The following is a 27,069-nucleotide window of genomic DNA, read 5'->3' on the forward strand; positions in this document are numbered from 1 at the left end:
GGTATGTTGTAGGTGATCAGAAATGGACCTGTTTCTTTAAATTGCAACCTTCCATAGATTTAGCCCTAGCAGAGTGGGACCCGAGGTGTTAGCCTAGAGACTGGGAACTAGGCTTGTGTTCAGGCACTGTTCAGAGTGTGGGACTTGTTTTCTCTTAGTGCTCAGGAAAGTTAGTATAGAATAACAGTTTTCTATGGGTGCTTTGAGGAGCCCTCAGGTCCCTAGAGTTACCATGGGCATTCCCAGGGCTGAGGGAGAGGAGCAAGGGCACCAAGCACATAGCCCAAGCCATTTCCACCAGGAAGTCCTATTTATACCAGTTTGGGGTATTATGCTTCTGGTGAATTACAGCCAAGCATTGGCTTTGGAAGTTGAAAGTAAGTTTGGAAGCTACTGGTTTCTTCAGTGGCTGCCAGTCCTGTGATTTCAAGGAAGCCATCTGAACAGTGGGACTTTTTTCTAAAGTTGCTTGGAAATTCTTTTTCAAATGAGTTTTCCATCATTTTATGCCGTTATTGTTTCTGGGGCTGCTGGTAGCTATGTAGCAACTGGGAGCTCTGTGTTTTATATCTTTTCATAGACCTTACTGTGAGCAATGCTGTGATTCTCGGGGACCCCTAAGAACTATAGAGTCATTGAGGGCAGAGCAGGGGAAGCAGCTCAAACAGCCTGAGCTATCTGAGGCTCCTGCCCAGAGATGTGACAGGCAGGGTTCAACCATAAAGGTCTTGACAGTCCTCTCCAAAAGATGCTATCTGCTGCCAGGCCCATGAGGGCAGCATTAGGACAGAGCAATATCCAGGACTGCCCTGCTTGGTGGCTGAGCCAGAATTGGGGCTGGTGAGTCTGTGCTGCGATGAAAATTAATTTCCATGGCTCCTCAGGAAAGCTGGAGTAAAACTTCTATCCAGGACCTAACAAAGGTGCACCCCTTCTCTTAGCTCCTCTCTAACCACATAGATTATTTTCCCGCATGGATTTGCCAGGATGAAAGCCCTAAATGTTTGACCTACATTAACTCCTTTAATCCTGACAGCTATCCATGTGAGGTCATTCTCATTCATAGATGAGGAAACAGACTCAGTAGGATGGAGTGACTTCCTCAGGGCCAAGGCTAAATGGCCTAGTAGTCTGGCTGCACAGCCCCTAACTTCGGTCATCAAACCCCACTGAGCTATACAGACAGTTCCCGTCTACCACATCCCTCTCAAAAACAGTACAGGCAAGCTGAGTGCCGGTGGCTCATGCCTGTAATCCTAGCTACTCAAGAGGTTGAGATCTGAAGATCATGGTTCAAAGCCATCCTAGGCAGGAAAGTCTGTGAGGCACTTATCTCCAGTTAACCACCATAAAGCTGGAAGTGGTGCTGTGGCTCAAAGCGATAGTGCACTAGCCTTGAGTGAAAGAGCTCAGGAACTCAAGCCCCATGACTGACCAAAAACCAAACAAACAGTACAAGCACTGATTAAAATATTTTTCTCGGGCTGGGGATATGGCCTAGTGGCAAGAGTGCCTGCCTCGTATACATGAGGCCCTGGGTTCGATTCCCCAGCACCACATATACAGAAAATGGCCAGAAGTGGCGCTGTGGCTCAAGTGGCAGCGTGTTAGCCTTGAGCAAAAAGAAGCCAGGGACAGTGCTCAGGCCCTGAGTCCAAGCCCCAGGACTGGCCAAAAAAAAAAAATTTTTTTTTCTCCTCTATCAAAAATGAAACATTAGAACATAATTGCTAAACTAGAAATATATCCAACCAATTGGGAAAAGATCTTTACCAGCAATACATCAGTCAAAAGCCTAATATCCAATATATATATGGAGCTCAAGAATACAACCCTTCCAAAAGTTAATACACCAATTACTAAATGAGCAAGGGAACTAAGAGGAGACTTCTAAGAAGAAGAGGTAAGAATGGCAAAGAAACACATGAGGAAATGCTTATCATCCCTAGCCATAAAGGAAATGCAAATCAAAACAACCATGAGACACTGTCTTACCCCAGTTAGATTGGCCAACATTTTAAATTCTGACGACAATAACAAATGCTGGCAGGGATGTGGAGAAAGAGGCACCCTACTGCACTGCTGGTGGGAATGTAAACTAGTACAAACACTCTGGAAAGCAATCTGGAGGTTTCTCAAAAAACTAAAGATAGACATACCCTAAGACCTAGCCTAGGCATCTACTCTGAGCATCATAAACCAGGACATGATAAGGACACCTGCACATCCTTGTTCATTGCTGCACTATTCACAATAGCCAAGATATGGAAACAACCCAGGTGCCCCCAATAGATGAGTGGATCAAAAAATGTGGTACAATGTAATTTTATACAGCCACTAGAAAGAATAAAATAATGTCATTCACAGGGAAATGGATGGAACTAGAACAAACCATGTTAAGTGAGGTAAGCCAAGATCAGAGAGACAAACAGTGCATGTTCTCACTGATATGTGGAAGTTATTTTAAAATGCAATGGGACCATGACCAAGTATACAAAATTCTAGATACTCACATATAGTGAGACCAAAAGAGGATCTTCTTAGGAGAAAATCACAGTGGTATAATAACCAGTGCCTCTTCATATATATAAAAAATTAGACACATACCTGAAACAAACTCCAAACATATGGAAACAAAGGACTTTTTTTCTTAAATTGTGTTTTCTTTCTCTAATGATTCACATTCTTTACCTTATATATGGTGTATTCATGTGCACATCTGTGGGAAGGTTGGGGGAGGGCATAGAATCAGAAGAAAAGGGGTTAAAAAATTGCAGCAGTAGATTGACATGGCTGCACTGGACATTGAAGAAAGTGAACTATGCATTTCGTGGGTGGAGATGGGATGGAGGGAGTGGGAGAGAATGAGGGAACAGATGACACTATGCAAAAGGAAATGTACTTCTTACCTGGCATACATAAAGGTAACCCACTACCACTGTATACTACCACTAAAACAACAATAAGAAAAATTAAACAGAAAAAAGTGAAGCATTAGAAACTTTGAAGATGAGCTAGGTTGCTGTCTGTGCCTCCCTAGATAGGCCTTTGTCTTGAACATGGCTATTTCTGGCCAGCACCTGGTTGCCGTATCACAGCAGAAAGAGAAGTCAAAGGTCCTCATGGAGGGCACCAATGGCCAGAAGCCAGAGAGTTGAAACCATGCTATGCAAGCTCTCCCCTAAAAGGTGATACAAGCTATCTTTTCTATCAAAGTGAGTTGCTTAAAAGTTCTTGCTTTGGCCATTTGGCTTGGCTCTTGTTGATTGTTCTGTTAAAATAATATGAACAAGTAAAGAAAGGAAAAGAGGAACTGCTTTGGGATAAGGAAAGATTTTTGAAATGTAAGGTTTTGTCTTAACTGCTTGTTCCAAGATGGAATTAAGATACATCTCAGATTGTTCAAGGCATAGCAGAGTGTGGGCATGTTCTGAGATCTTTTAAAATTCATTTCTTTATTGTCAAAGTGATGTACAGAGGGGCTACAGTTTCATATGTAAGGCATTGTGTACATTTCTTATGCAACTTGTTACCTCCTCCCTCGTTCCCCCACCACCACCACCATGAGTTATACAGTTGGTTTATATCATATAGTTTTGTAAGTATTGCTGTTGTTTTGGTTCTTCTTATCCTTTGTCTCTCAATTTTGGTATTCCCTTTCCCTTCCCTAGTTCCAATACAGGTATATACAATGTTCAGGGTACCAAAATCAGTTGCAGTGACATCAGGGGTAAAACCACGGGAAAGAAAAGACAAAAGAAAAATGGCATAATTTCACATGGCATGTTGAAAATAACAATGAGGGCTCCTCGTGCACCATTGGCTGGCCCCTGGAGGCCCACTTGGGTGCAGGACCGTGCTCAGCAATGGCCACCGGCTTGGCACACACGACTTCTCCCTGGGGCGGCAGCTCCCCAGCAGGACTACCCCAACCTTGAGATGGTTTGAGTACCATTAATCTTATTTCAAAGTCTTTTAATGGTCACCTTATGTAAGTACATCTAACCTTCTTCAAACTAGCCAATCTTGAGCAGATTGTGAACCTGAGCTCAACCAATCCAAGTAGAAGAGCAGGGCCTGCTGTGTTAGGGATAAATAGGGAGCAGCCTGCCTGCTCTGTGTGCTTGCTTGTTAGATTTTTGGCTGATGGTGCACCCTTCTGTGCAGAAGAAAACTTTGCCTTAGGTAGAAGTGGGATGGGTGGGGGACTATATATATGCAAGGAGATCTGTTGCTTGTCCATGCAGTGGATAACCTTTCATGAGGATCATCCAGTCACTGATCTGCCCATGGCTGGCTTCTGAGTGGAGAGTTGAGTGAGGTGGGTAGGATAGCCTGACTCTGTGCACAGGCCTATACACAGTAGGTTCTTAATAAATGCTGGCTGGATATTCAGAGTCATAGCTGGCCTGCAAAAACACACACAGGGAATGGTTTATTCTAGTACTGGAGTCACTTTGGAATATTTAGCCTCCTCAAAGCTATGAAACCTACACAAGAAGTTGTATCAGCCAATTCCAGTTTCCTGAGTACACATCACCTTGCGGCTTGCATTCATTCTGAAAATCAAATATTTATCAAACGCCTTGTCTATGCCAGGCCCCAGACTGCAGCCCACGCCCTGTCCTTGTGGTTTTCACTTTATCCAGGGGAGATAGATGTTATTCAGGAAGGATGAACACATGCCTGGTCTGGCTGCCTCAAGAAGTGATCCATAAATGTGGTTGAATACATTAAGTGATGAGCAAGGAATGATGGGATAGGAATTAAAGTAATGTACACTGTGGAGGGTGGAAAACAACTGGAAGTTGGCTTTACATAGGTGTTCCCGGGAGGCCCCTCTGGGATGAGGCTGAATGATGGGAAGAAAGCAACCATGCCAGGATATGAAGATAAGCACTCCAGGCAGAGGGGACAGCCAGTGCCATAGCCCATGGGTGGGGGCGGGGATCGTGGATAAGCTTGGGGCATTTGAGGAGTCAACAGATAAGTGTGTCTGGGGCTCGTAGGCTGAGGGAGTAATGTCAGTTCTATTCTAAGTACACCGATGGAGTTTGAATAGCAGATGACATGAGCTAGTTTACAGTGGCTCTTTGTGTTTTTAATTACTGCTGTTACTGTGCAGAAAACAAATTGGGGGAGGTGGAGACTGAGTGGAAACCAGGGGCTTAATTAGGAGATGAGGCAGAATTCAAGAGCAAGGTGACAATGGCTGAGGCAGGCGTGGTAGTGGAGACAGACAGACTATTATGGGATGTGTTCTGAAGAGAGGGCTCCAGGAGGGGCCCTCGGTGAGATGAGATTGAGGAGGGGGAGGACTGGCAGCTGGTAAGCTGCTGAAGTCTCTTCTCTGACCAGAGTGATCCTGAGATTCAGTTATTGTCAGGTGACCTTGGGACAAAGGGTTCCTAGAGTGTGAGTCACATATTATGGCAGTCACAGTCACACATACCATGTGCCTCATGCACACAGCATGCACACACATAAATGTATGCATACTCTCTCACCCACAGGCAGCATGCACTGTGTCTAGAGTAATTCTCTTTCCTACTGAATTGGTGCAGAGAGTTTGACTTATTTGCAAAGTGGAAACTGAAATTCTTAGTATAGAGGAAATCTTGGTCAGTGGCCAAAAGTTCTGGTCTTCGGGGTTTGACCTAGGGAGGGGGGAGGGTCTGGGATCAGGGCTCTCCCAGGTATCTAAGGCACAAGCTCATTGAGTGCTACAGCTAGCTCAAAGGCTGACTCCTTTCATCAAGACTTAAGGTCCTTGGCCCATACTTGAGGGGGGCAGATGTGTGGCGTTTGACCTCAGAGTCATTCATCCAGAAGTGCCTGTTTCCCTGCGTCTGCTGCCATCCTGCTGCAACTCCCTTCAGACATGGGTGAGGAGGTGATGCAAGACCTGGGATGCTGGTTTCTAGGTTCTCTGAATCTAGGTCCAGAGAGTGGGTAAGCCAGATATGGGGGCTGAAGGGGCAGAGGAAACCAACACTAGCAGCCTCCAGTCAGTCACTCCTTTCTGCTTCTCAGATGCTCACCATCATCTTTGGGGAGATACCGCCATTTCACTCTCATTGATAGGCTGGATGCTGCCATGGTGTTGGGCATTATTTATCACCCTCTTGAAAAAATACCTCTTTCTCCTGGGTTTGATTCTCCTCTTGCTGTTGTGGCAGCTGGCTTTTCCCAATTTCTTTATACCCATGTACATAAGGTCCTGACCTCAGTCCTGGCCTTTATGCTCTATTTCTCTTCTCATGGTGAGCATACTGTAAGGTTTGCCAGAAAGGAAACCAGCCACATGGTTAATAAAGGAGTGTATTGGGGGGAAAGCAAACTGCCAGCCCACATAGGATGAAGGCGTGGGGAGACAGAGGGGAAGGAAGAAGGGTAACAGAGAAAAGAGTAAGAGAAAAGGAGAGTGGGGACAGTGTTGAGCCTGATTATATAGGAAAAGGTGGGAGATATGGCCAGGTGGATTGGATCTGAACTCAGGAGGAGGAGGCAACTGCCACCAGGTGTGCCAGTTACCTAGGCAACTCAGGTACTAGGTGCAGACATAAACAGGTGGGGGGCATCTGCGTGGAGCCCTCCTGGGGGTAGACCTGACCCATACCAGCTTGGAGAACTTCATCTGTCACCTGGGTACCGCTGTGGTGTCTGGCTGTGTGGTCAGAACACTGACTTCTCTCCAGAGCCCTAGACCTGTGCTTCAGTGCCTACTCCATTCAGCCTCTGTTTTCAGCCTACACAGGGAACATCTGAAATCAAACTTTGGTATCCAGAAGGTGATAGAGTGTCAGAACACTCTCTCTACAGACTGTTTTGAACCTTTAGACAATATGGTAGATGAGACAAGGAATAGGCCCTTCTTTCTTACCTCCTGCTTCAGCATAGGAACACAATAAATGCTGGATAAAATACAAGTTAAAAAATCCAAAGGCAGAGCTATACTGTCAACCAAGGAGAAGTCACCATGAGCTAAAAAAGTGAAAGCTGTTAGAACAGTGAGCAGAACTAAGAGGAACCATTATAGCTCCACCTTTGCAGCTGGGCTCAGAACTTAATGCCTACCAGGGAAGGACAATTTCAGGCCCCCACATACATGGGAGTGGGTTAGAATTAAGCTGTCCATACCAACTAAGCATCAGATGTCATCTAGTCAGAAACTGCAGCCAGAGAGCCTGAAGCAAGAAGTTGATATATCCTGAGAGGGAAAATAATCCACGGAGGCACAACTAAAGGTGGGATGGGGTTTTATTTACAACCTAAAACCCAGAACCAGAACAGCCCTCCATCTCCAAATGCTGACCAAATGCCCTGGGTTAATTACCCAGAACCCAGAACTGACCTCCAAACCTCCACTCCTTAACCTCCAACAGCCTCAACCTCCAAACCTCCTTCTTTCTATTGCTTCCTCCTGCAAGCCTCCCCTCCCCCTCAGGCCTTAGGTCTCTCTGCAGGCCTTGGCCTTGGGCCTCAGGCTTCAAACCTCTCCACAAGCCTTAGGCTCCAGACTCCTCCTCAGGCCTCAGGATCCTCCGCAGGCCTCTGGCTCCAGCCTGGCTAGGCTCGGCTCTGTTCATCCGGTCTGCAGGCTGGCTCCGCTCCCCTCGGCTCTCATCCGCTTCTCTCTCCTCTTCTTCTCTTTCTCGTTTTCTTTCTCCTTCTTTCCTCCTCTTCTTTTTCTCTCTCCTTTCCTCCCCCTGGCCTCCAAACAGGCAACATATATACAGGGGCCCTCTGACGCCCCACGCCCCTCCAGCCGCTGCACCCACTTAGAAGCGCCACCGTGGCAGTGAAGCCGGCCTTGGGCGGGACGGCTGCCCGACCCACACTCCTGAAGCCACCGAACACCACGCCACCTCCTGCCAGTTCGTAGGTCCGTGGCGGTGGCAACGGCACGAGGCGGGATTTCCCGGCACCGCTGGTTATTACAAAGTCATCATGAGAATTCGTCTCCCCAACCTGTACCTCATGTGCTATGCCATGGCATCTGATACTCATGACCTCCAGTCGTGAGCCAGGAGCTCAGCCACCCGGAAGAAATACAAGGCCTGGGGACTGAGCATGGCACCTGAAATCACACACTGGGCTTAGCCGGGGCCTGTCGGAGGGCGATGGCATCATGCGTAAGAGCTAGATAAGGATTAGCTGCTCTGATTATTACCAGTGTTGTTATTTACAACTGCTCCTTGGCTATTCTCAAATGGTCGGTCGGGGCCAGCATCTCTGTGAGGGAGGCAGGCAGGCCCTTCTGTGTGGGACCTGGACTGCCGCCATCTCCCAGCTGGTCTCTTTCTGGTCTTACCAGTCTCTTCTGCACTACTCCTGGAGTGAGCACTGGCCAGACATACAGCTCTGGGGTTTCCACATTCTGATGAAGGCAGATTCTAGTGTTCGCCTTATCCTGCCTTGCTGGAGCAGAGGCTCCAATTGTTCCTCCAAAACAGGAGCTGCACTACAACTGTAGTTGTGATGCCACACTTGTTTTTGTTGTTATTGTTGGTGCTAGGGCCTGAACTTCTGGGCTTGCAGTGCTGTCCCTGAGCTCTTTTGCTCAAAGCTACTGCTTTACTACTTTGAGCCACAGCTCCACTTCTCATTTTTAGTGGTTAATTGGAGATAAGAGTCTCATGGCATTTCCTGCCCGGGCTGGCTTCCAACTGCAATCCTCAGATCCCAGCCTCCTGAGTAGCTAGGATTACAGGCATGAGTCTGCCATTTGAGACTCATTCATCACCTCTCTTGTTATGATAATTGTATCAGTCTGGTTTTAATAATTGTAATCCACTGTAATCCTGGCTACTCTAGAGGCAGTAATCAGAAGAATCACTGTTTGAGGACAGCCTGGGCAAAAAGTTAGCCACATCCCATCTGGTCAAATAAGCTCAGTGTGGTGGCATGTTTCTATAATCCTAACTGTGTGGGAAACAGGTAGAAGATCATGGTTCAGGGCTTAGCCCTGTGAAAAATGTAAGACCTTCTTTGAAAAGTAACTGAAGCAGAGCCAGAGCCTGTGGCTCATGCCTGTTGTCCTAGCTACTCAAGAAGCTGCGATCTTAGGATTGTAAGCCAGCCCAGGCAGAAAACTCCATGAGATTCTTATCCAATAAACTAGTCAAAAAAGCCGGAAGTGGTACTGTGGCTCAACTGGAAGAGCACTCGCTTTGAACAAAACTAGCTCAGGGACAGCCCCCAGGCCATGATTTCAAGCCCCAGGACCAGCATATAGATAGATAGATAAATAGATAAATAAATAGATAGATAGATAGATAGATAGATAGATAGATAGATAGATAGATAGAGGCAAAAATGGTCTAGGGCATGGCTCAAGTAGTATAGTACCTGCTTATGTCCTGAGTTCAAGTCCAGTACTGCCAGAGAGGGTGAGGTGGAAAAGATACTGAACCTGAATGAGGAAGAAGGTTGTTGTAAGGTTCACTGGAAAAGAAACCTGCCATATGGTTCAGGCAGAGAAGAGTTTATTGGTGGAGAGCAAACTGCCCAGCCCGCACAGGATAGAGGCATGGGAGACAGAGGGGAAGGAAGAAGAGAAAAAGAAAAGGAAATAGAAAAAGAGCAAGAGAGAGTAAGAGAGAAAAGAGCACAGGGACTCATGTTGAGCCGGATTATATAGGAAAAGGTGGGAGATATGTCCAGGTAGATTGGATGTGACCTCAGATAAGGAGGAGGTAACTGCCTTCAGGTGTGCCAGTTACCTAGCTAACTCAGGTACTGGGCGCAGACTTAAACAGGTGGAGGGCATCTGCATGAAGCCCTCCTGGCGGTGGACCTTACCATTGTTATGTCCTAATGGGTCATTTTTGAGGGACACTTGCATCTGGGATGCACTTGATACTTGATGAAAGTACAGAGAGAATATAACTGAGGCAGTAAAACTTCTGGGTTTGTTTTTTTTTCCTTGCCCTCTGATGGTACTGAGGATTGAAGTCAGAGCTTGCTAAGCAGGCACTCCACCAAACTCATACCTACTTCATGACCCTAAAATCAAACCATAAACCTTTTGACCATGACCAGCAGAGCATCAACTCCCACCAGCAACAAAGCAATACAGAGCCCCCAAATCATGTTTGGAGAGATGCAAGAATTGGCCAGCGAAATTTTCTGTTAAAACATGGCCACAATGAGCCCATTGTTTCCCTTTTGATTAGTATTCACAGTTCATGCTTTCTGACTTGTGATTGGCACTCTTTTCAAATTGAGCTAAAGCAGCTGAAAAGTAGAATAAGCAGTGGAAGTGGTAGTCACATGACATGGCATTCACCTGTCCCAGTCAGTACCAAACTGCCAAAGGCAAGTTCCCCTCCCTCCCCTCCCTTTATTCAAAGCAACACTTACTGTTAACTGTTGTAGCCTTGAGTATCCCTTAGGGCTCCTACCTCCAGGCCATTTCTCATGCCTTCTGTGGCCTCTGGCACCTCTCCAGCCCCATCATGCTCCCTGACTTTTCAAGACTTTTTCCAGGCCTCCCTCCCTCTTTTGTTGCTCCTTCTCACAATGGACTTTGTTTTCTCCCTCTAGAGCCCTCTTGAAGTACTCTGACTCTTCTTTGCCTTTGCTAGACTTGCCCTTTATGTTGCTCATTTGGTACCTAGTTTTGTGCGTGACCATTCATCCATCTCCAGATCAGCTCTGGTCCCCAAATGGACCCAAGGCAAATGCATATTACAGAAACAATCTCGAGCTCCCAGTTCCACTCTTGGGTTCTTATGGGACTATCTCCTAGGATTGCCATGAGTACAATAAAAAATGATCACATACAAAGATATCATAATTAAATGCATAATACATCTTGAAAGATGAAAGGAGGAAAGTGGGCTAAGGGAATATAATAGAGGGGTGCACTTGTTCTGGGTACACCAACGAGTCATCATAATGAAACCTCCTTGTACTATTCACTTAAAATACTCTCATAGAGAGTGTTTTAAAAAAAAAGGAGAAACAAAGGGAAAATATTGGAAATACATGATGAAAGTGTTCCATAAGAGTGTATGTTGTGTATACATATGTGTGATTGGGTACACGTATTTGTGTGTATGTGTGTGTGATTGTTAGATACTTTTTTAAAAGGTAAAATAATGACTCATACAAAATGAATGAATACTTATTAATGATTTTATTTAACTCATTAATTAATGAGAGAACCAGTATGGCATTGTTTTCTTTGATTCTCTAAGGAAAACCCAGAATACCGTGTGTGTCTGTGTGTATGTATATGTGTGTGCGCGCGCATATACAGGTCCTGGGCTTGTACTCAGGGCCTGGGTGCTTGTTCCTGAGATTTTTTGCTGAAGGCTAGTTCTCTACCCCTGGAGTCACAACTCTACTCTGGCTTTTTTGGTGATTAATTGGAGATAAGAGTCTCTGCCTGGACTGGCTTTACATCATGGTCCTCAGTCCTCCAGCCTACTGAGAAGTAGCATAGGATTTCAGACATGAGCCACCAGCATTGGCAGCCATTGGCTCCCAGCAGTGCTTTTTACACTCAAGTAAGAAATGTTATAAGGATTTTTAAAACCCAATGCAAAATAATTCCTTATTCCCAATGTAGTAAAACTTGCTTTGCTGTAGACAGGAATTATTTACATGGCTACATTTTCTACAAATTAATTTCTATCTGTATGGGCTTTAACGTAGGCTTTGGCAAAGATAGTAGGTAGTTAATCCAGACACCACACAATTTCAAAGTCACAAGCTTTCCTTATATTACATGCAATTGTCTCCATCGCATTTATTGTTTTATAATAGATATATGACTTGGTAGGTTTTTTCTTCTGTTTTAGAAACTGATTTTATGTATCCAAGGAGGTAAAAATTACTTTCAAAATGCTCCAGTAGTATCCCTTGCCATTCCATATTTACCTGCTGAATCCATTGCTCCATAGATTATTGACCGCACTAAAAATTCTTTCCATACCAACTGTGGACACTGGAATTGAAATTGAACTGAGCCAGTTTTAACATACTTGGAGCACTCTTTGTTGAAAATATTTCCACATATCAGGAAATGTTATTCTCTCAGGGCAAAGGAACAAGATACCAATGCCCTCATAAAGCGAGTTTGGAGGAACTTTTCTTTTTCCCTTCCCTGGGGACAATGTCCAGATTTGGGCTACTTCACCAGAAAGAGAGGGTCATGAATAGCACTCAAGGTACCCACTTCTACTCCAGCATCATTATCTGTGGTCATCCTGGCTTTGACCCGGCGCTTCATGTGTCCCCTGTGTCCTTTGGAGTAGTAGCACCCATGAAAATGAGCTAAAATGGATAATAAGAGGACTTCATTTCTACCTTGAATTTTAATTCATTTTGGCTATACATTCATATGCATTTCTTAGTCCTAATGTATATTTTTGCCTTTTTTTGTAGAGTTCTAAACTTGTTTTATTGATATTTAATGCAGTAAGCTCTTGGGTTTAGTTATTTCCATAGGATTGGTCAGGTTTTTTTTAGCATGTCAATTTCTAATTTTATCTATTAATCCATTTTTCCTTTCCCTGCTGCCCTCATTTTCTTTGCCTGTTGAGTTTAGGTTTAGTTTAGTCCATTAATAGTAGTTCTTCCTGTCCAACTATAAATGAATTAAAAATGGTTAACTTTTTCTTAACACCATTTTTGCTTTATCACATAGTGACAAAAATATTTTCCTTGTTGGTGGTTTGTCAATTGTCCATAATCTTTGTTTTTATTTCCTTTTTGCCTAAGAATTATTAGACTATTCAGGAATTTCTGAGGAGTTGGGTTTCTACATTTTTTACTGCTTGTCTCATTACTCTTGGGAAGTGTTTCTTCAGTGTTGGGAGCACACAAGATTCAGGGGACAGGACAGAGTATGGCCAACATTGTCACCCTCTTCACAGGATTTCCTGGCTAAGTGGGACATACATGCTAAAAAGCATAAAATGTTAACAAAGATACATCAAAATAGTAACAAATACAATGGAAGAAGATTTCAGGGGCCTAAGACTTCTGAACTTGACTACTAAGTAGCTTCCTATTATATAGGCAGTGAAGGTTCTCTTAATCTCACATCCTTACCTCTTTTCCTGGACATGAATGGTTTTAGTATCTGTTTGATTCCTGGTAAGCGAGTAAGCTATTTTCTCGTATGTAGTTCTGACGGCTTATTTCTGAGGCTTTCCATAAACTCTAAAATCTAAAGGACCTCAATTCATGTGAGGTTTACAGTTTGTGGTTCTACTTGTAGTAAAAGTTTAAAACATGTGTAAATACATGCTGTTATTTTCTGAGTAAACAAACTCTATATTTAAGAAACTAAATCTCAAAAGGCTTTTTATCAGCATAATATGTGCACATTAATTTTTAAAAATCACTAAGTACTGAAAGGCTTGGGGGAAATAACTGACTCTCTGCTCTCACCCACCCAGCCCTCTCCAGAGGCAACCGCTCCCAGGGACCCAGCAGCTTCTTCTGGTAATTTCTGCCACACTTACACCCATGTGCTTTGGCCATAATTTCCCCATTCATCCACTTTAGAGTATCTAGTGACGTTTTTGTATGATAGATTTGTTTCGTTCCTAGAACCACCTTCTTTCTTTCTTCAAAAATATATCACTATAGTTAAATCAGTTTCGTTAAATGAGTATTCAGTGTCTTAATAACCAGTAATAAGTAAATATACTTTACTATATAGACAAATAATGAATTATGAATAGCACATTCTTTCTTGAATATTTTCTTATTCTTCTGGAGATTCTAATTTCCTTGAAAAAAAATTGCTCTTGAACCTGGGATATATACAGTGGTAGAGCCATTGTCTAGCAAGGTCCTAGGTTCAATACCTAGCACCACACATTCACAAAAATTCTCCTTATCTTATTGACCATTTGTGTGTTAGACACATACATATCTATGCACATTATTTTGGGGGGAGGGGGGCAGTTCTGGGGCTTGGACTCAGGGCCTGAGCACTGTCCCTTTTTTTTTTTTTTGGCTCAAGGCTAGCATTCTGCCATTTGAGCCACAGCGCCACCTCTGGCCTTTTTTTTCTATATATGTGTTGCTGAGGAATCTTACTTAGGGCTTCATGTATACGAGGCAAGCACTCTTGCCACTAGGCCATATTCCTAGCCCTCTATGCACATTTTTAAGATGGTCTCTATTTTATTTTTTGTTATATATACCTCCTCCATACCCAGAATATGCCATCATAGGGAGCCTTCTTTTATTGGAGATGTCCATCCAGGCTTGATTCATTGTGGACCAGTTGTCTTAAGAACTGCTAGTTATTGGGCATTCCAGAATCTTCTTTATCATTCCTGGATTGTATCTACTGTCTCCTGTACATGTCTCACTGCTCCTAGCTTATTCCTTCATATTGCTAAAGGAAATTCTCAGGTTTCAAATCTATCATGAGAAATATGTGCTCTTAGTTTCTTAATGTTTTCTAGCAACCCATGCATTATTCTTGAGCAATCTGCCACTGTCTTGAATCTCATTTGTAGGCACTTAATGGAGCAGATGAGTGAGCTTAACCAGATCTAGCTTTTCTGAGTGTGGGAGGGCACAGGTGACAAGCTGGTCACCTCTGAGGTGTTGTCTGCACAATTACTGGACAGTCTGCTAAGCAGGCTGAACATCACAGGTGACACAGGCAGTAACCCAACTGACACCAAAGAAATCAATGGTGTAGTCACTGGACAGTGGCATGGTTTAGTTGTTGTGGGTAACGACAGTGTCAGAGTTGGTTTAACCTCTGGGTGAATGTAAATGCTTGCAAAGGAGTCAACACATTAATAAAAAATGAATTCCTGCTGGGTGCTGGTGGCTCACACTTACAATCTTAACTACTCAGGGAGCTGATATGTAAGGATTGTGGTTCGCCAGCGTGGGCAGAAAAGTCTGTGAAATGCTAATCTCTGGGGTGGGGGAGAGGAGTTGCATCCTTTATCAGCACTTATTTTGATTCTTCAGACATACTGTGCTTTTGACATACACTGTCTCTCTCTCTCTCTCTCTCTCTCTCTCTCTGTGTGTGTGTGTGTGTGTGTGTGTGTGTGTGTGCACCAGCCTTGAGGCTTGACTTCAGGGCCTGGGTGCTGTCCTTGAACTTTTTGTGTGTGCTTTTTTTTTTTCTTTTTTTGCCAGTCCTGGAGCTTGAACTCAGGGCCTGAGCATTGGTCCCTGGCTTCTTTTTGCTCAAGGCTAGCACTCTACCACGTGAGCCACAGCACCACTTCGGGCCTTTTTGTATATATGTGGTGCTGAGGAATCGAACCGAGGGCTTCATGTATACAAGGCAAGCACTCTTGCCACTAGGCCATATTCCCAGCCCTTGTCCTTGAACTTTTTATGTTCAAGGCTAGTGCTCTACCACTTGAGCCTTAGCTCCACTTCTGGCTTTCTGCTTGTTAATCAGAGATGAGTCTCGTGGACTTTTCTGCCTGGAATAGCTTTGAACTGTGATACTCAGATCTCAGCTTCCTGAGTAGCTAGGATTATAGGCATGAGCCATACCAGAGCCTGGCATATTTGTTGTTCTTTTGGGGATTAAACTCAGGGACTTTGCATTCATATCCTGATGTGGCTCATAACTGAATCTTGAAGACTTTTCTGCCCAGGCTGGCTTCCAACCTCAGTCTTCCATCTCAATTGACTAGGATTACAGGCATGAGCCTCTGGAGTGAATTTGTCATTCTTAAGTGATCATCTCAAATGCCACCTCTCTATCTCTTCTTGACACTTCTCTTGATGACAACTTATTTATCTCAGTCCATGGTCTCTTTACTCATTTACCCTGTTGCTATAAAACATGTCTCATTTCTTTATTGAATCAAAGTTCCCAAAGACATACAGACAAATCACCTAATTCTTGTGATTATGAAACTGAAGTGGAGACAACAGTCTTGCTCTTTTCCTTCTAGGTTTTGTTGTTTACAATAGTGCTTACAAACAGCTAATGCAAGATGGTATTTCCTGCCCATTTGTTACTGTAATGAATTGCAGCCTCAAATTAACAAGCCAGTTATACAGCTGCTGTTCCTAGCATCTGTTAGCATCCTACTCTGATGTATCCTGCATTTCTTCTTCTTCTTCTTCTTTTTTTTTTTTTTTTTTGCCAGTCCTGGGGCTTGAACTGTTACTAGCTTCTTTTTGCTCAAGGCTAGCACTCTACCACTTGAACCACAGCGCCACTTCTGGCTTTTTCTATATATGTGGTGCTGAGGAATCGAACCCTGGGCTTCATGTATACGAGGCGAGCACTTTGCCACTAGGCCATATTCCCAGCCCTCCTGCATTTCTTGTAATGAGAGAAAAAAAGATCTCCATTGTTTTCAGCACTGAAAACCTCCTTTCAGTTCGTTTTTCTGCGTCTTCTCTGAAAGGCTGTCACTGCTTGTCTGCACTGGGCTGTCTCAGGGTTGTATTCTCTATGGAGATCATGGAGAAATTAGGCAGGGCCTGGCCCAAAGCAGCCTGGATGTTGCTGAGTGTGGATCCTCAGACCCAGGTCCCAGGAGCTGCTCATCCTGGGTGCTTAACTAGGTCAGTCAGTTGATGACTACTTTACCTAGTGATATATGACATAGGTAGGTGCTGGAGACTCTGAAGGAGGCAGCCTAGATTGGAGCACTGTACTGGCTGTGTTCATATGAGTTACGTGAAAGGTCCTGGAGCCTTCTGCCACAGAGGAGGGTGGGGGAGTGGTAGGACTCAAGGAAGGACACCTGGTGTACCTCTGATGTAGGCTCCACATGACCTTGAGCTGTCAGCGTCACTCTCTGAGTCCCATGCTCAGGTTGAGTCTGTACCTGAGGGAGATCAGTACTATAGAGGATGGCTAGGTAGTGTGGCAGCTACCTTCCATGTGAGAGTTTGTAAGAATGACTAGCATGAGGCCAGAAAACTTCCTATCTGCACATGAAACGGCCTTTTGAAATCTTGGTTTGTACCCAGGAATTGGCACACCACCAGCATACCCTTTAAGATGTTTCTTTTTGCTCTTTGTTCACAGCTCTCCTCTCCCTTTAGCTCCTCTGCTTTATTTCTTTTCTCTCTTACGCTCTATGATTTCTTCTTATTCCAGCTTTTGAATAGAAAAGACAAGACCACCTTTGAGAAATTGGACTACCTGATGTCCAAAGAAGATAATTATAAACGGACTCGGGAATATATTCGGAGCCTGAAGATGGTGCCCAGCATTCCCTATCTAGGTAAGAGTCTGAATTGGCTTATTTATTTTTTTGAGAAACATGCTCAGTGCCAATGAAGATGTTTTTACAGTTTGTAGTTGAGGAATTTCCAGGAAGCAGCAGGGATCCTTGGGTTGGAAGAGACTGTTGATCCTTCTCCGCAATGGGAGCCCAGCTGTGAGGGAGGAACAAGGGATGCTCTGCATCTTATGTATGTGATAGGTGAACCCCGGCCTCCCAGGGTGTAGCCCAAACAGGTCACAGCCATGGTGGCACGACATTTACCATTCATCCTTATCCTCCCAGACTAGGAGAACCCTGATGCAAACCTCTGTTCTGGTTCTCCATGTGTTATTTGCATGCTTCATAAGGTTTGTACAAGGAAAATTCTAGTCTCAATTGATTTTTTAAAGTTTTATTGTTATTATAAAGGTGATATGTAGAGGGGTTATAGTTATATAAATCAGATAATGAGTACATTTCTTTGTGGACAGTGACACCCCTTCCCTCACTCTCTCCCAGTTTTTTCCTCCTGTCCCGACTTATAAGTTATATAGTTCAGTTCCTACATAGTTTCTACTGAGTAGCACTGCTGCATTTCTTCCCTCTATTTCTGTGTACCCCCTTACCCTCCCAAGGATAGATAAATGAACAAACAAGACAAAAAAAAAGAAAAGTAACAACAAAGAAAAATATCTCTTGTTTCCATATTCTGGAGTTCATTTTGATAAATATTATTGTTGTTGTTATTATTATTTTGGCCAGTCCTGGGGCTTGAACTCGGCTTAGGCTCTGTCCCTGAGCACCTTTTTGCTCAAGGCTAGAACTCTACCATTTGAGCCACAGCATCAATTCCAGCCATTTCTGTGATTATTTGGAGATAAGAGTTTCATGAACTTTCCTTCCTGGGCTGGCTTCAAACCATGATTCTCAGATCTCAGCCTCCTGAGTGGCTAGGAATACGGGTGTGAGCCTTTCTGTGCTGTGACTCCATCAGATGGATTTGTCAAACTTGATTCTGCCTTCTAATATTGATCACTTATTTCTGTATTTTTGTAGTGAAAAATCTTACTGCGAAAACTCTTTTGTTATTACCTTACCTTGTGATAATTTCCTCAAACTGCAGTTTGGAACCAAACTTGTGCACAGATATATGGGTTTTCATGTACATTTTCACAATGCTCTCCAGAAAGGTGTATCAGCTCACATTTTCATTAGCGACAGATGAAATCACCTTTCTACACATGCCCATTGTGCATCTCTTCCATCCCTCTTCCTCTTCCTTCTTTGTCTCTATGCCAACTTGATAAATGAAAAATGCTTCTTAGAGTTTTGGCTTTAGGGTTATATTAATTTTAGTGAAAAAAGTCTTTTTATTTTTTTTTCTAACACCTTTCTCTTCTAATACCTCTGAAATTAGGATGCATCTTTCAATTGGTGATAGCACATTCTAACATTCCTTAATTGGCACAACTTTTTCTTAGTGATACATGAAAGATATGTAATATATGGCATTTAAATTTGATGAAATATGGAATATATGTAATTCTTCTCTAGTATGCAAAAATAGTTAAGGCTATATTTTTTCCTGTAATTGCTGCTTTTGTCACATATATTTAGGTATATAACATTCTCAATGATATTCTTTACTATTCTGTAAGTGTCATTTTAGTTTTTCTGTGTGATATCTTATTTTCCATTTGCATACTATAAATTGTGTTTCATTGAATTTTAGATTTTAATTTTTTTTGTTTTTTTTTTTCTTCTCAAATTTTTATTATCAAACTGACGTACAGAGAGGTTACAGTATCATACGTTGGGCATTGGATACATTTCTTGTACTGTTTGTTGCCTTGTCCCTCATTAGATTTTAATGTTTTAAGTTGCTGTGTTTTAGACATGATACTTGAAAAGAGGATGTAGTTGGACCTAATATGAAAGGCCTTGCCTTTTAGTATGGGAAATTTCACATTTGTTTAGTCTTATGTTATATAGCTGAACTGAATTGCATTCTGTGCTCTTTTTCATACTTTCTCATCCTCTCCTTGTTCTTTTCTCCTGCTTGCCAAAACAACAGTATTTTTCTACTTGATGACTGTCAGTTCCCTATTTCAGGTTGAAAGAAGTTAGTCCATCCTAATGTTACAAGGGCTAGCAATTGAGGGATGGGATTGCGGTAGAGTGAGGGTAACTTACTGCCATCTATTGTTTATTTTTTGTTTTGTTTCTTTTTTTAAAAACAGAATCTTGCTATGTAGCCCAGCATGGTATCCAACTTGAAATCCTTCTGCCTCTGCCTCCTGAATGTTGCGATTATAGGTGTGTACCACTATACCTACTTCTGTCTAATGGCTGAATTAATGGAGATGATCCAGGATGGTTAACAATCGCCTCTTTTCTCTAACAAGAATGCTCATGAGGGTTGCTACCTATGGGCTGCCCTTTGTGCCTAGCATTTTGTTAAGCATTTGAAAGCATGAGCTTATTGAATGTTCACAACAGCACAGGCACTGAGAGGTTGCCTGGGGTCACATAACCGGAAAAATGATAGAACCAGGTCCAGGCCCAGATGGTCTAGCTATCAGCCCTAAACTCTGGATACTACCTCTTCTGATTTCCTGTTTCTGCTGTGCAGGTCATTTTTTCCTTTCCCTCCTTCTGATTGTCCCCTGTATGTTCTCATGAGACTTTTTTTTTGCCAGTCCTGGGCCTTGGACTCAGGGCCTGAGCACTGTCCCTGACTTCTTTTTGCTCAAGGATAGCACTCTGCCACTTGAACCACAGCGCCACTTCTGGCCGTTTTCTATATATGTGGTGCTAGGGAATCGAACCCAGGGCTTCATGTATATGAGGCAAGCACTCTTTCCACTAGGCCATATTCTAAGCGCCCCTCCCCCCCCCGCTCGTATGTTCTCTACCATTTGTGAATTATGGATGGCCTGTTTGAGCTTTTTTTTTTTTTTTTTTTTTTAGTGTTCTCTGTTGTTGGGCCACAGAGAAGTGCTACGTTGAGTTTCCAGAGTCATTGGTCAGCATTCCCTGGCCTTTGGGCCTCTTGCTATTTTAGTGTCTGGACAGATACAGCCCTCCTGGTCCTGGATCACTTCATCCCAGCTGCCTCTCCCTGGCAAGTGCTTCTCAGAGCATCTTGGAGGCCTGGACTTTCCTGCTTGGCCTTTCTGCTGTGGCTCCGAGTGAGCCCAGCCTGTGGCTCTGTCCCTTCACTCTTTCTCATGACAGTTGCCCTCTCCCATTTGACAGAAATGTACACATTTCTCACAGTGTTGCAGAGCAACCTAGACATGGACACTTCAGAGGGAGTAGAGTCCAGGCGGTCCTTGGACTCTTAATTGCTTCCTTTTAGGACTGCATGAGGGGTAACTGGGCTCCACTTTGGATAAAAAAAAAAAAAAAGCACAAAGCAAGAACTCTATCTGACCTGAGGGAGCTTGGAGCAGGCGAGGGGGTGGGGTGCTCCACCTGCTGTCTGATGGGCATGGACAGACCCCGCTCAAACCCAGCTTGAGGTTTCAATCCTGAATTCCTCTTGAAAACCCAACCTGTCCCAGAATGGATTTGTTTATCTTAAGGAGGAGCAGTTACATAATTCCTGGAAAGTACAATATAGGAAAAAATGTCTGAAGCCATTTGTTTTTCTCTGGCAAAGTCCTCCCTGCAGGCTGTTCCTCCTAGAGGGGGAGGGAGTTACTCTTAGGAGGAACTTTAGGTCAGTCTCTGATATTTAATGCTGATCAGCTGATGTTACAGTTCAGCTCGCTGCTTCAGAAGGTATTCACCTCTGATGGCAAACACGGGTTCTCTTAACCCTTTTGTAAGGTTCTGTGCTAGCTGGGTTCCTAGACCTCCCCAGGGAAAATGTCCATTCAGTCCTCACGGTTGTCTGACCTTCCTTCCGTGTGGGTGTATGCCCCAGCTACTTTACTGTGGAGCAGAGGGCCAGTTGGCTGCACTTTGGAGTCCTGAGTTCCTTGTGAAACATAATTTTAAAAACACAGGGGAAAACACTGCATTAAAAAAAAATAAGAGTTTCTTTGAATCAGTCTCTTCCAAATTACTTCTAAGTGTGAAAATACTAATTTCGTGATAGCTTTTCCCTAAAACATCCAATTCCAATTGAAATGATAGCAAAAGCAGGCAAAGGTCTTTGAAGAATGGCCATGCTACTTATTTATAAATAGTTAGATTGATTTAGGAGGTGTTCAGTTTTCACTACTTATTATTCCTTCCAGGAAATAACTAAATAAAATTAGGAATGTGATGGATTTTAAATGCTTTAGAGGTGATTCTAAAAGTACCGAAGCAGTGTAGAAAATTGTAACCTCTCAAGGAATAAAATATTAGGTATCCTGACAGTTTTGAATAGCAGAAAATATTTGGACATTCTTGGTAAATTTATCAAGACCTCTAAAATGTGAAGGAAATTTCTAAAAACTAAGCCATTCCTTTAAACAAGTAATCTTGTCTCTTTTTACAACACAAGGCTTTTATTTTCAAATATAAATTCTGAAGTTTAGGGGGGACATTGTTCAAAAAGAGATGTATTCTTTATCTGACTTATACAACTGCAACCCCTTTGTGTCTCACCTTTACAATAACAATAAATAAATAAATAATTTAAATTTCTGAAGTTTAAAACAAAATCCAGTTGTTTGAAATATTAAACACACAAGCTGAACTGTCAGGTATCTAAAAGGACATTCAAAGAGAAGTGGGCATTTCCAGAGCCCCCAGCACAGCCAGGTGAGTGGAGAGCTTCTGTTTTGAGCCTGAAGGCAGCCTCACCAAGCCTGGCCTGACAGCTGGTGATCTCACAACTGAACGCTCGGGGGCACCGTGAGGGTTGGTCACATACACCACCCTCCTCCTGGAGCTCACAATCCAGCTGAAAATACCATCCATGAAGAAGGAAGGAGATATGAGCTAAGTGTTAGGAACACATAAAGGGTGCCCCACCCAGTCTGGGAGTACTAGGAAGGGTTTTCTGGAGGAAGCTGGGTGCAGAAGTAGGGAGATGAACATCCCTGACAGAGATGACAGCTTGTGCAAGAGTCCTGAAGTGGGGAAAACATGTTCACTAGAAAATCTGGCTGGAGACTGGAGAATGAGGGGGAGGGTGTCGTGAGAAGCAGCTGGAGTGGAAGGGAGGGACCAGACACTGGTAGTGGGGAGCTCAGGCGCTGATCTGACCAAAGGCAGCAAGGAACCACGGAAGGGTCTTAAGCAAGGGCAAGGGTTTGTTTTTTGCATCCATCACCGTGGCTGCAGCTCAGTGAGTGCATCCAGGTCTGGTGGGAGGACGGAAGAGCAATTAAGGGATCACGTATAAGCCTGTGCTGAATCACTGTAGTTCAGAAAGTGTCGGGCTGTAGGAAGAGCTTTGCAAACATTTATTAGAGCAGAGCCTTGGAAAGCCATAAGTACTTCATGAGCACAACAGACCTTGCACTTGGGCTTTGAGAATCCAGATGTGCATCTGAGCAGAGGTGAAGGAGTGAGCACAGGAGGGATGGGGCAGATGATGCCAGTGTGGGACTTATGTTTCCTGAGTTGCTGAGATAGACGTCTTTGAACGGCTCTTGCTCCATCTGTGGGGGTGGCTATCCCTGGCCCAAATCTAACAGCATCCACATCAGTGTTAGCAAATGTGTTATCCAGCTGACCTCAAGTTGGCCAGTGTCTAGAGTAGTCCTTTCCCTTAATGTTCAGCTGAAAAACAATGCCACTCCATATTTAAGAAATCCAGCCTTTTCTCAGTCTCCCACTCCATGTGTTTCCAGGGATCCCTCGGAAACACTCATTTATTCCATCGCTCCTTCCTCCTTGTTGCCAGTGCCTCTGCTGAGTGCCTGGTACCACATCTCTGAATAGTCACCTCCTGCCTTTCAGCCAGTTGGCCCTGTGGAAAGCCAGTCTTCTCTTTACTCACGGGGGCAGCATGGAATGTCAGTGCCACCAAGAAAGCCTCAGCCTGGGTTCTGGCAAGCCTGCCCCAGGTCATAGGCCACACCCCTCTCTCCTGTCTGCCAGGATGGCTATGGCTACAGGGGCTGGACTGCTGCCCTCCCCAGCCTAGGAGAACCTCTGATCAACTTTCCCTAATTCAAGGCATTCAACCTCTCTGGAATCCAGCAAGTAGGGAAAATCTTCCCTCAGACCCCAGGCTCAAACATGTTCTCAATCAACAGTGATCTCAGTGACATACAAAAGGCAAGAAGTTGTCTCATTATTTTGTAGAGCGATTAATTGAATATTATTCTGAATCTTTCACTTCCAGAAGGGAAAGGATTGCCTTTACTTGTGCAATCTCAGGCTTAGTTACCTTAAAATTCACATTTCTCTAGGACTTTATAGTCTTTATCAGTGCTTACAATACAGTAGACCAATAGGTGGGTTGTTTAAAAAAAAAAAACAAAATAAAACTTTATATTATGTATAAAAATCCCACAATTTGACCCGTGATTTACCCAGCATCATACGCCAGGAAGATACCAAGTTTAGCTCAAGAGCTCATGCTCCTAGCTGGATTGCCACCCAAACTTAATTAGTGTATCCTCCATTTCACATCTCTGTCTCCATGGAGATAAACAGTAGGAAGAAAATACAGAGATCAGGAGAGGAGCCCTGGGGCAGGCCTTGCTATCTAGAGTTGGAGAACTTTATTCCTTTGTATTTTTGTAGCAAGAACCTGTTTTCTCACTAAGATGCCAATTATCTTCTGACTTCATTTAGTCTTTGGAGCTCTAATTAGAAACTTAACAATAATAATCAATGCAGTGACTTAGCCAAGTGCTGGTGAAATTACACATCTATAATCTTAGCTGCTTAGGAGGCTGAGGTCTGGAGGATCGTGGTCATAGGTCCTGCTCCGTGGCAGCAAATGTAGCCCTTCCTTCCTGGCACCATGGATGTAGGCAGTTTATTGCCTATTGCACGTATGTGCTGATCTGTGCAGCTCTGCCTTCGCTGATAATCCCTGAGGTAGTTTCTGCTTTTCCCCTTTTATAGGTAGAGCCGTGGGAAATATCCTTCTACCTGTGCCCATGCTCATCAGTTAGAGTATTCTAAAAAGGAGAGCTAGACATGGAACCTCTCGCTAGGCAGCGGTTTTGCTGAGAAGGGTGCTGTTGCCCTCTCTTCATACTGTGGCACACCTGCTTTCTCACACTCCCCACCCAGAAATTGCCTGCCAGGTCTTATTTATACTGAAATGACACATGAAGATGGCACCTTGCCAAGCATACCCTACTCCATTTAGCACTTCTTTCCAGCCCTGGGTTAGGCAGTCAGGCCGTTAGGCCAGATGATTAGCTGTCCCTTGCCTCCATATCTGCTCCCTAGAGATCAGTCTAATTCTTCTTCACGTGTCCCCTGTACATTCCTTCACTGCCTTGATCCATGAAGAGAGGCTGCTTGGCTCTGGGTTCCTGAGGAAAAATCCTCTGCAGGCACACTTGTCTGGTGCCTGCTTGGCATTCTGCCTTCAGAGGAGACTTCATGCTTCTAATCCTCTCCCCTCATTGGGATGACTAGGGTGTTGGCCTCTGTCATGACATGGCCCAGAAGGAAATTTAAGTTACATTCCCTAGGAATGGAATGAGCTGCCCCTCCATGCTCTGGGTTACTCCCAGCTCTGCTGGGCTCAGAGAAGATTTGCACAAGGAGTCCTCTCCTCCCATCGTGAAATGTCCCTCCACTTCAGCACTCACTGCAACAGAGGGAGAAACTCCTCTTGACCTGCTCACACGGTCAGATTCACTGTGACCAAATGTGAACAGGACATGGGACAGCCAGATGGCTGCCCACGCCTACCTAGGAGGGGCTACATGTGGAAGTACTTTGGGAGGCTGCACAGATGGCAGGGATGTTCTATGTCTGGAGTCCCATGTCTCAACTGAGCTGGCCCAGGCCACCCCTGGTCAAGAGAATGGGGCACTTTAATGTTTTAGATACTGGGGCATATGTCTACAAGGGCAGAGTCTCAGGCTAGGACTAGTTCTGGAATGGAAGAGACTGATTTCCAGGCCCCATGCCTGGAGGCATGGAACTGGGAAATGTGTGGCCTCAACCAAGACTAAATTACCAGACTGTGCAGGCCAGGAAGAACTGTGTGTGAGATGACAGCCAGACCAGCCACCCTTGGAGTATGGAGTTCCAGTGAATAGGGTTGCTAAGTCTGTAGGATGTAGGACAAGGTGCTCTCTGTCCTGTAGGAGGAAGAAGAGAAAGGTAGGGTCTAATGGTTGTGAAATGTTCTCCACCACTGTCCACTGTTACTATATTTGCTTCTCTGAGGTCAACCAGGCAAACAGCTATGGACTGACATACTAACGTCCTCGGACCTGCTGCCCAGCCTGATGCTTCTACACAGGCAGGTGGGCTGGCTGCTCCTGTGGCAGGAGCCTGCATGCGTGTGTGGTGCTCAGTTACAGTCCCATCTGTTGACTGAGTTTGAGTGGGAACCTTGTTGGATTCCTTTTCTCCTTGGGTCCAGTGGTGGAGGTCACAGAGGCAGGAGTTCGAGGATCAGGCTGTCTGGGTTTAAGTTCCACTTGTCTGAGGATGCATGCTCCTGCATATTTCCATCTCAGCCTCTGTTTGGTATGTTGAAGAGAGGGTAATTATAGGACCTATCTCCTAGGATTGTCATAAGAATCTAGACATAGGCATGCTGCCTGGCACATGGAAAGTGCCACATAGATGGTAGGTAGAATTTGTGTCATCTTTAGTGAAATATCGGTAGGAATACCTCAGTACTGGGGACCTCGGTGTGTTTTTTTTGCCTCCAGAAAGGCTATTGAGAAATCTATCTGAAGAGAGCAGGAAAAGGCCTTTTGAGATTCAGCCAGGTGTCACATGTAGTGACCATCTGGGCCTTAAAGGGCTTGGGGAAGGGCTAGAGAAACTAGAGTAGTGGGATTGGAATCCATCTAGAAACTAGAGTATTGGGATGGAATCCATCTAGCTGGTAAAGTATGGCCCTGGAGAGGATGAGCACCAACAACAGCTAGAATGTAGTCCAAATACTTTTTTTGGATAGAGAGCTAGTCCTTGACCCTTCCTCCACTGGGATCCTGGGGTCTTCCCTTGCCTCTCACAGGGCATCTTCTTCAAGCAGCCATCTGCCATCCAGCTGTGCTCCAAGGCCAGACTCTATAGAATTGGAGTGTTGGGGGCAGACATTCAACTTTGACAGATTGGATCCCTGTGAACATGGGAAAGTAGAGGGGCTGGCACTTGGAGAAGAAGGGCATATAAGCTCAGAAATGCCATCCAGTGCTATGCATGGGGCCAGTATTGAGAGTAGACTGCAGATAGGGACACAGTGGGAAACTATGGGATGTGGAGAAGGTGGCTGCTGCTTTCTGGAGGCCTTCCCATTCCTGGCCCTCATGAGGCCCCGCTGCCTCTCTACCCATGGTCTCAGGGAGATACTTCGTGTGTCCTTATGTGACCAGCTTATTTAATGAGGTGGACTCTGCCAGGTGTAAGACGACACCAAACTCATTTCTCCCCAATGTCTTTTCAAGCCTGCTCTTTGGATGGGTTTTGGTTTTTTCCTAGTTGAAGCAGAGAACTCAGCAGGCCCCTAGGTCTTCCTGGTGTCAAGGATGACAAAGTCCAGTCCCTTGTAACAGTCTCTTCATTCCAGACAGTCCTGTGTAGTAATCATGCCTGGATTCCTAAAGCCAGCTTTGCAGGCCTGGAGTCGGGCAGGGCAGGAAGTCAGCTTCTTCACTGGATCTTGGCCAGTCCTGCTGCTTCTGTCACCTGCCCTCTCAGGTCTCTGGCCTTGGAGATTTGAGCAAAGGGAGCAGGGGGTGCAAGGGAAAGGGCTTGTCTTCTGCAGCAGCTCTGATGTAATCCAGAG

General features: G+C 44.4%; 1 protein-coding gene across 6 annotated transcripts in view; it reads left to right on the forward strand.

The window, feature by feature from the left end:
• Positions 1-27,069, forward strand: part of Ralgps1 (Ral GEF with PH domain and SH3 binding motif 1) — a 235,789-nt gene that overhangs the window by 87,873 nt on the left and 120,847 nt on the right. For all 6 annotated transcript variants that reach the window (XM_048343137.1, XM_048343155.1, XM_048343130.1 and 3 more), the window contains exon 8: positions 17,075-17,201. In XM_048343137.1, coding sequence (XP_048199094.1) covers positions 17,075-17,201 — 127 coding nt within the window. The remainder of the gene's footprint in view (positions 1-17,074; positions 17,202-27,069) is intronic.

The sequence above is a fragment of the Perognathus longimembris genome, chromosome 1 (assembly GCF_023159225.1).
Source record: "Perognathus longimembris pacificus isolate PPM17 chromosome 1, ASM2315922v1, whole genome shotgun sequence".
In the NCBI taxonomy this organism is placed as follows: Eukaryota; Metazoa; Chordata; class Mammalia; order Rodentia; family Heteromyidae; genus Perognathus; species Perognathus longimembris.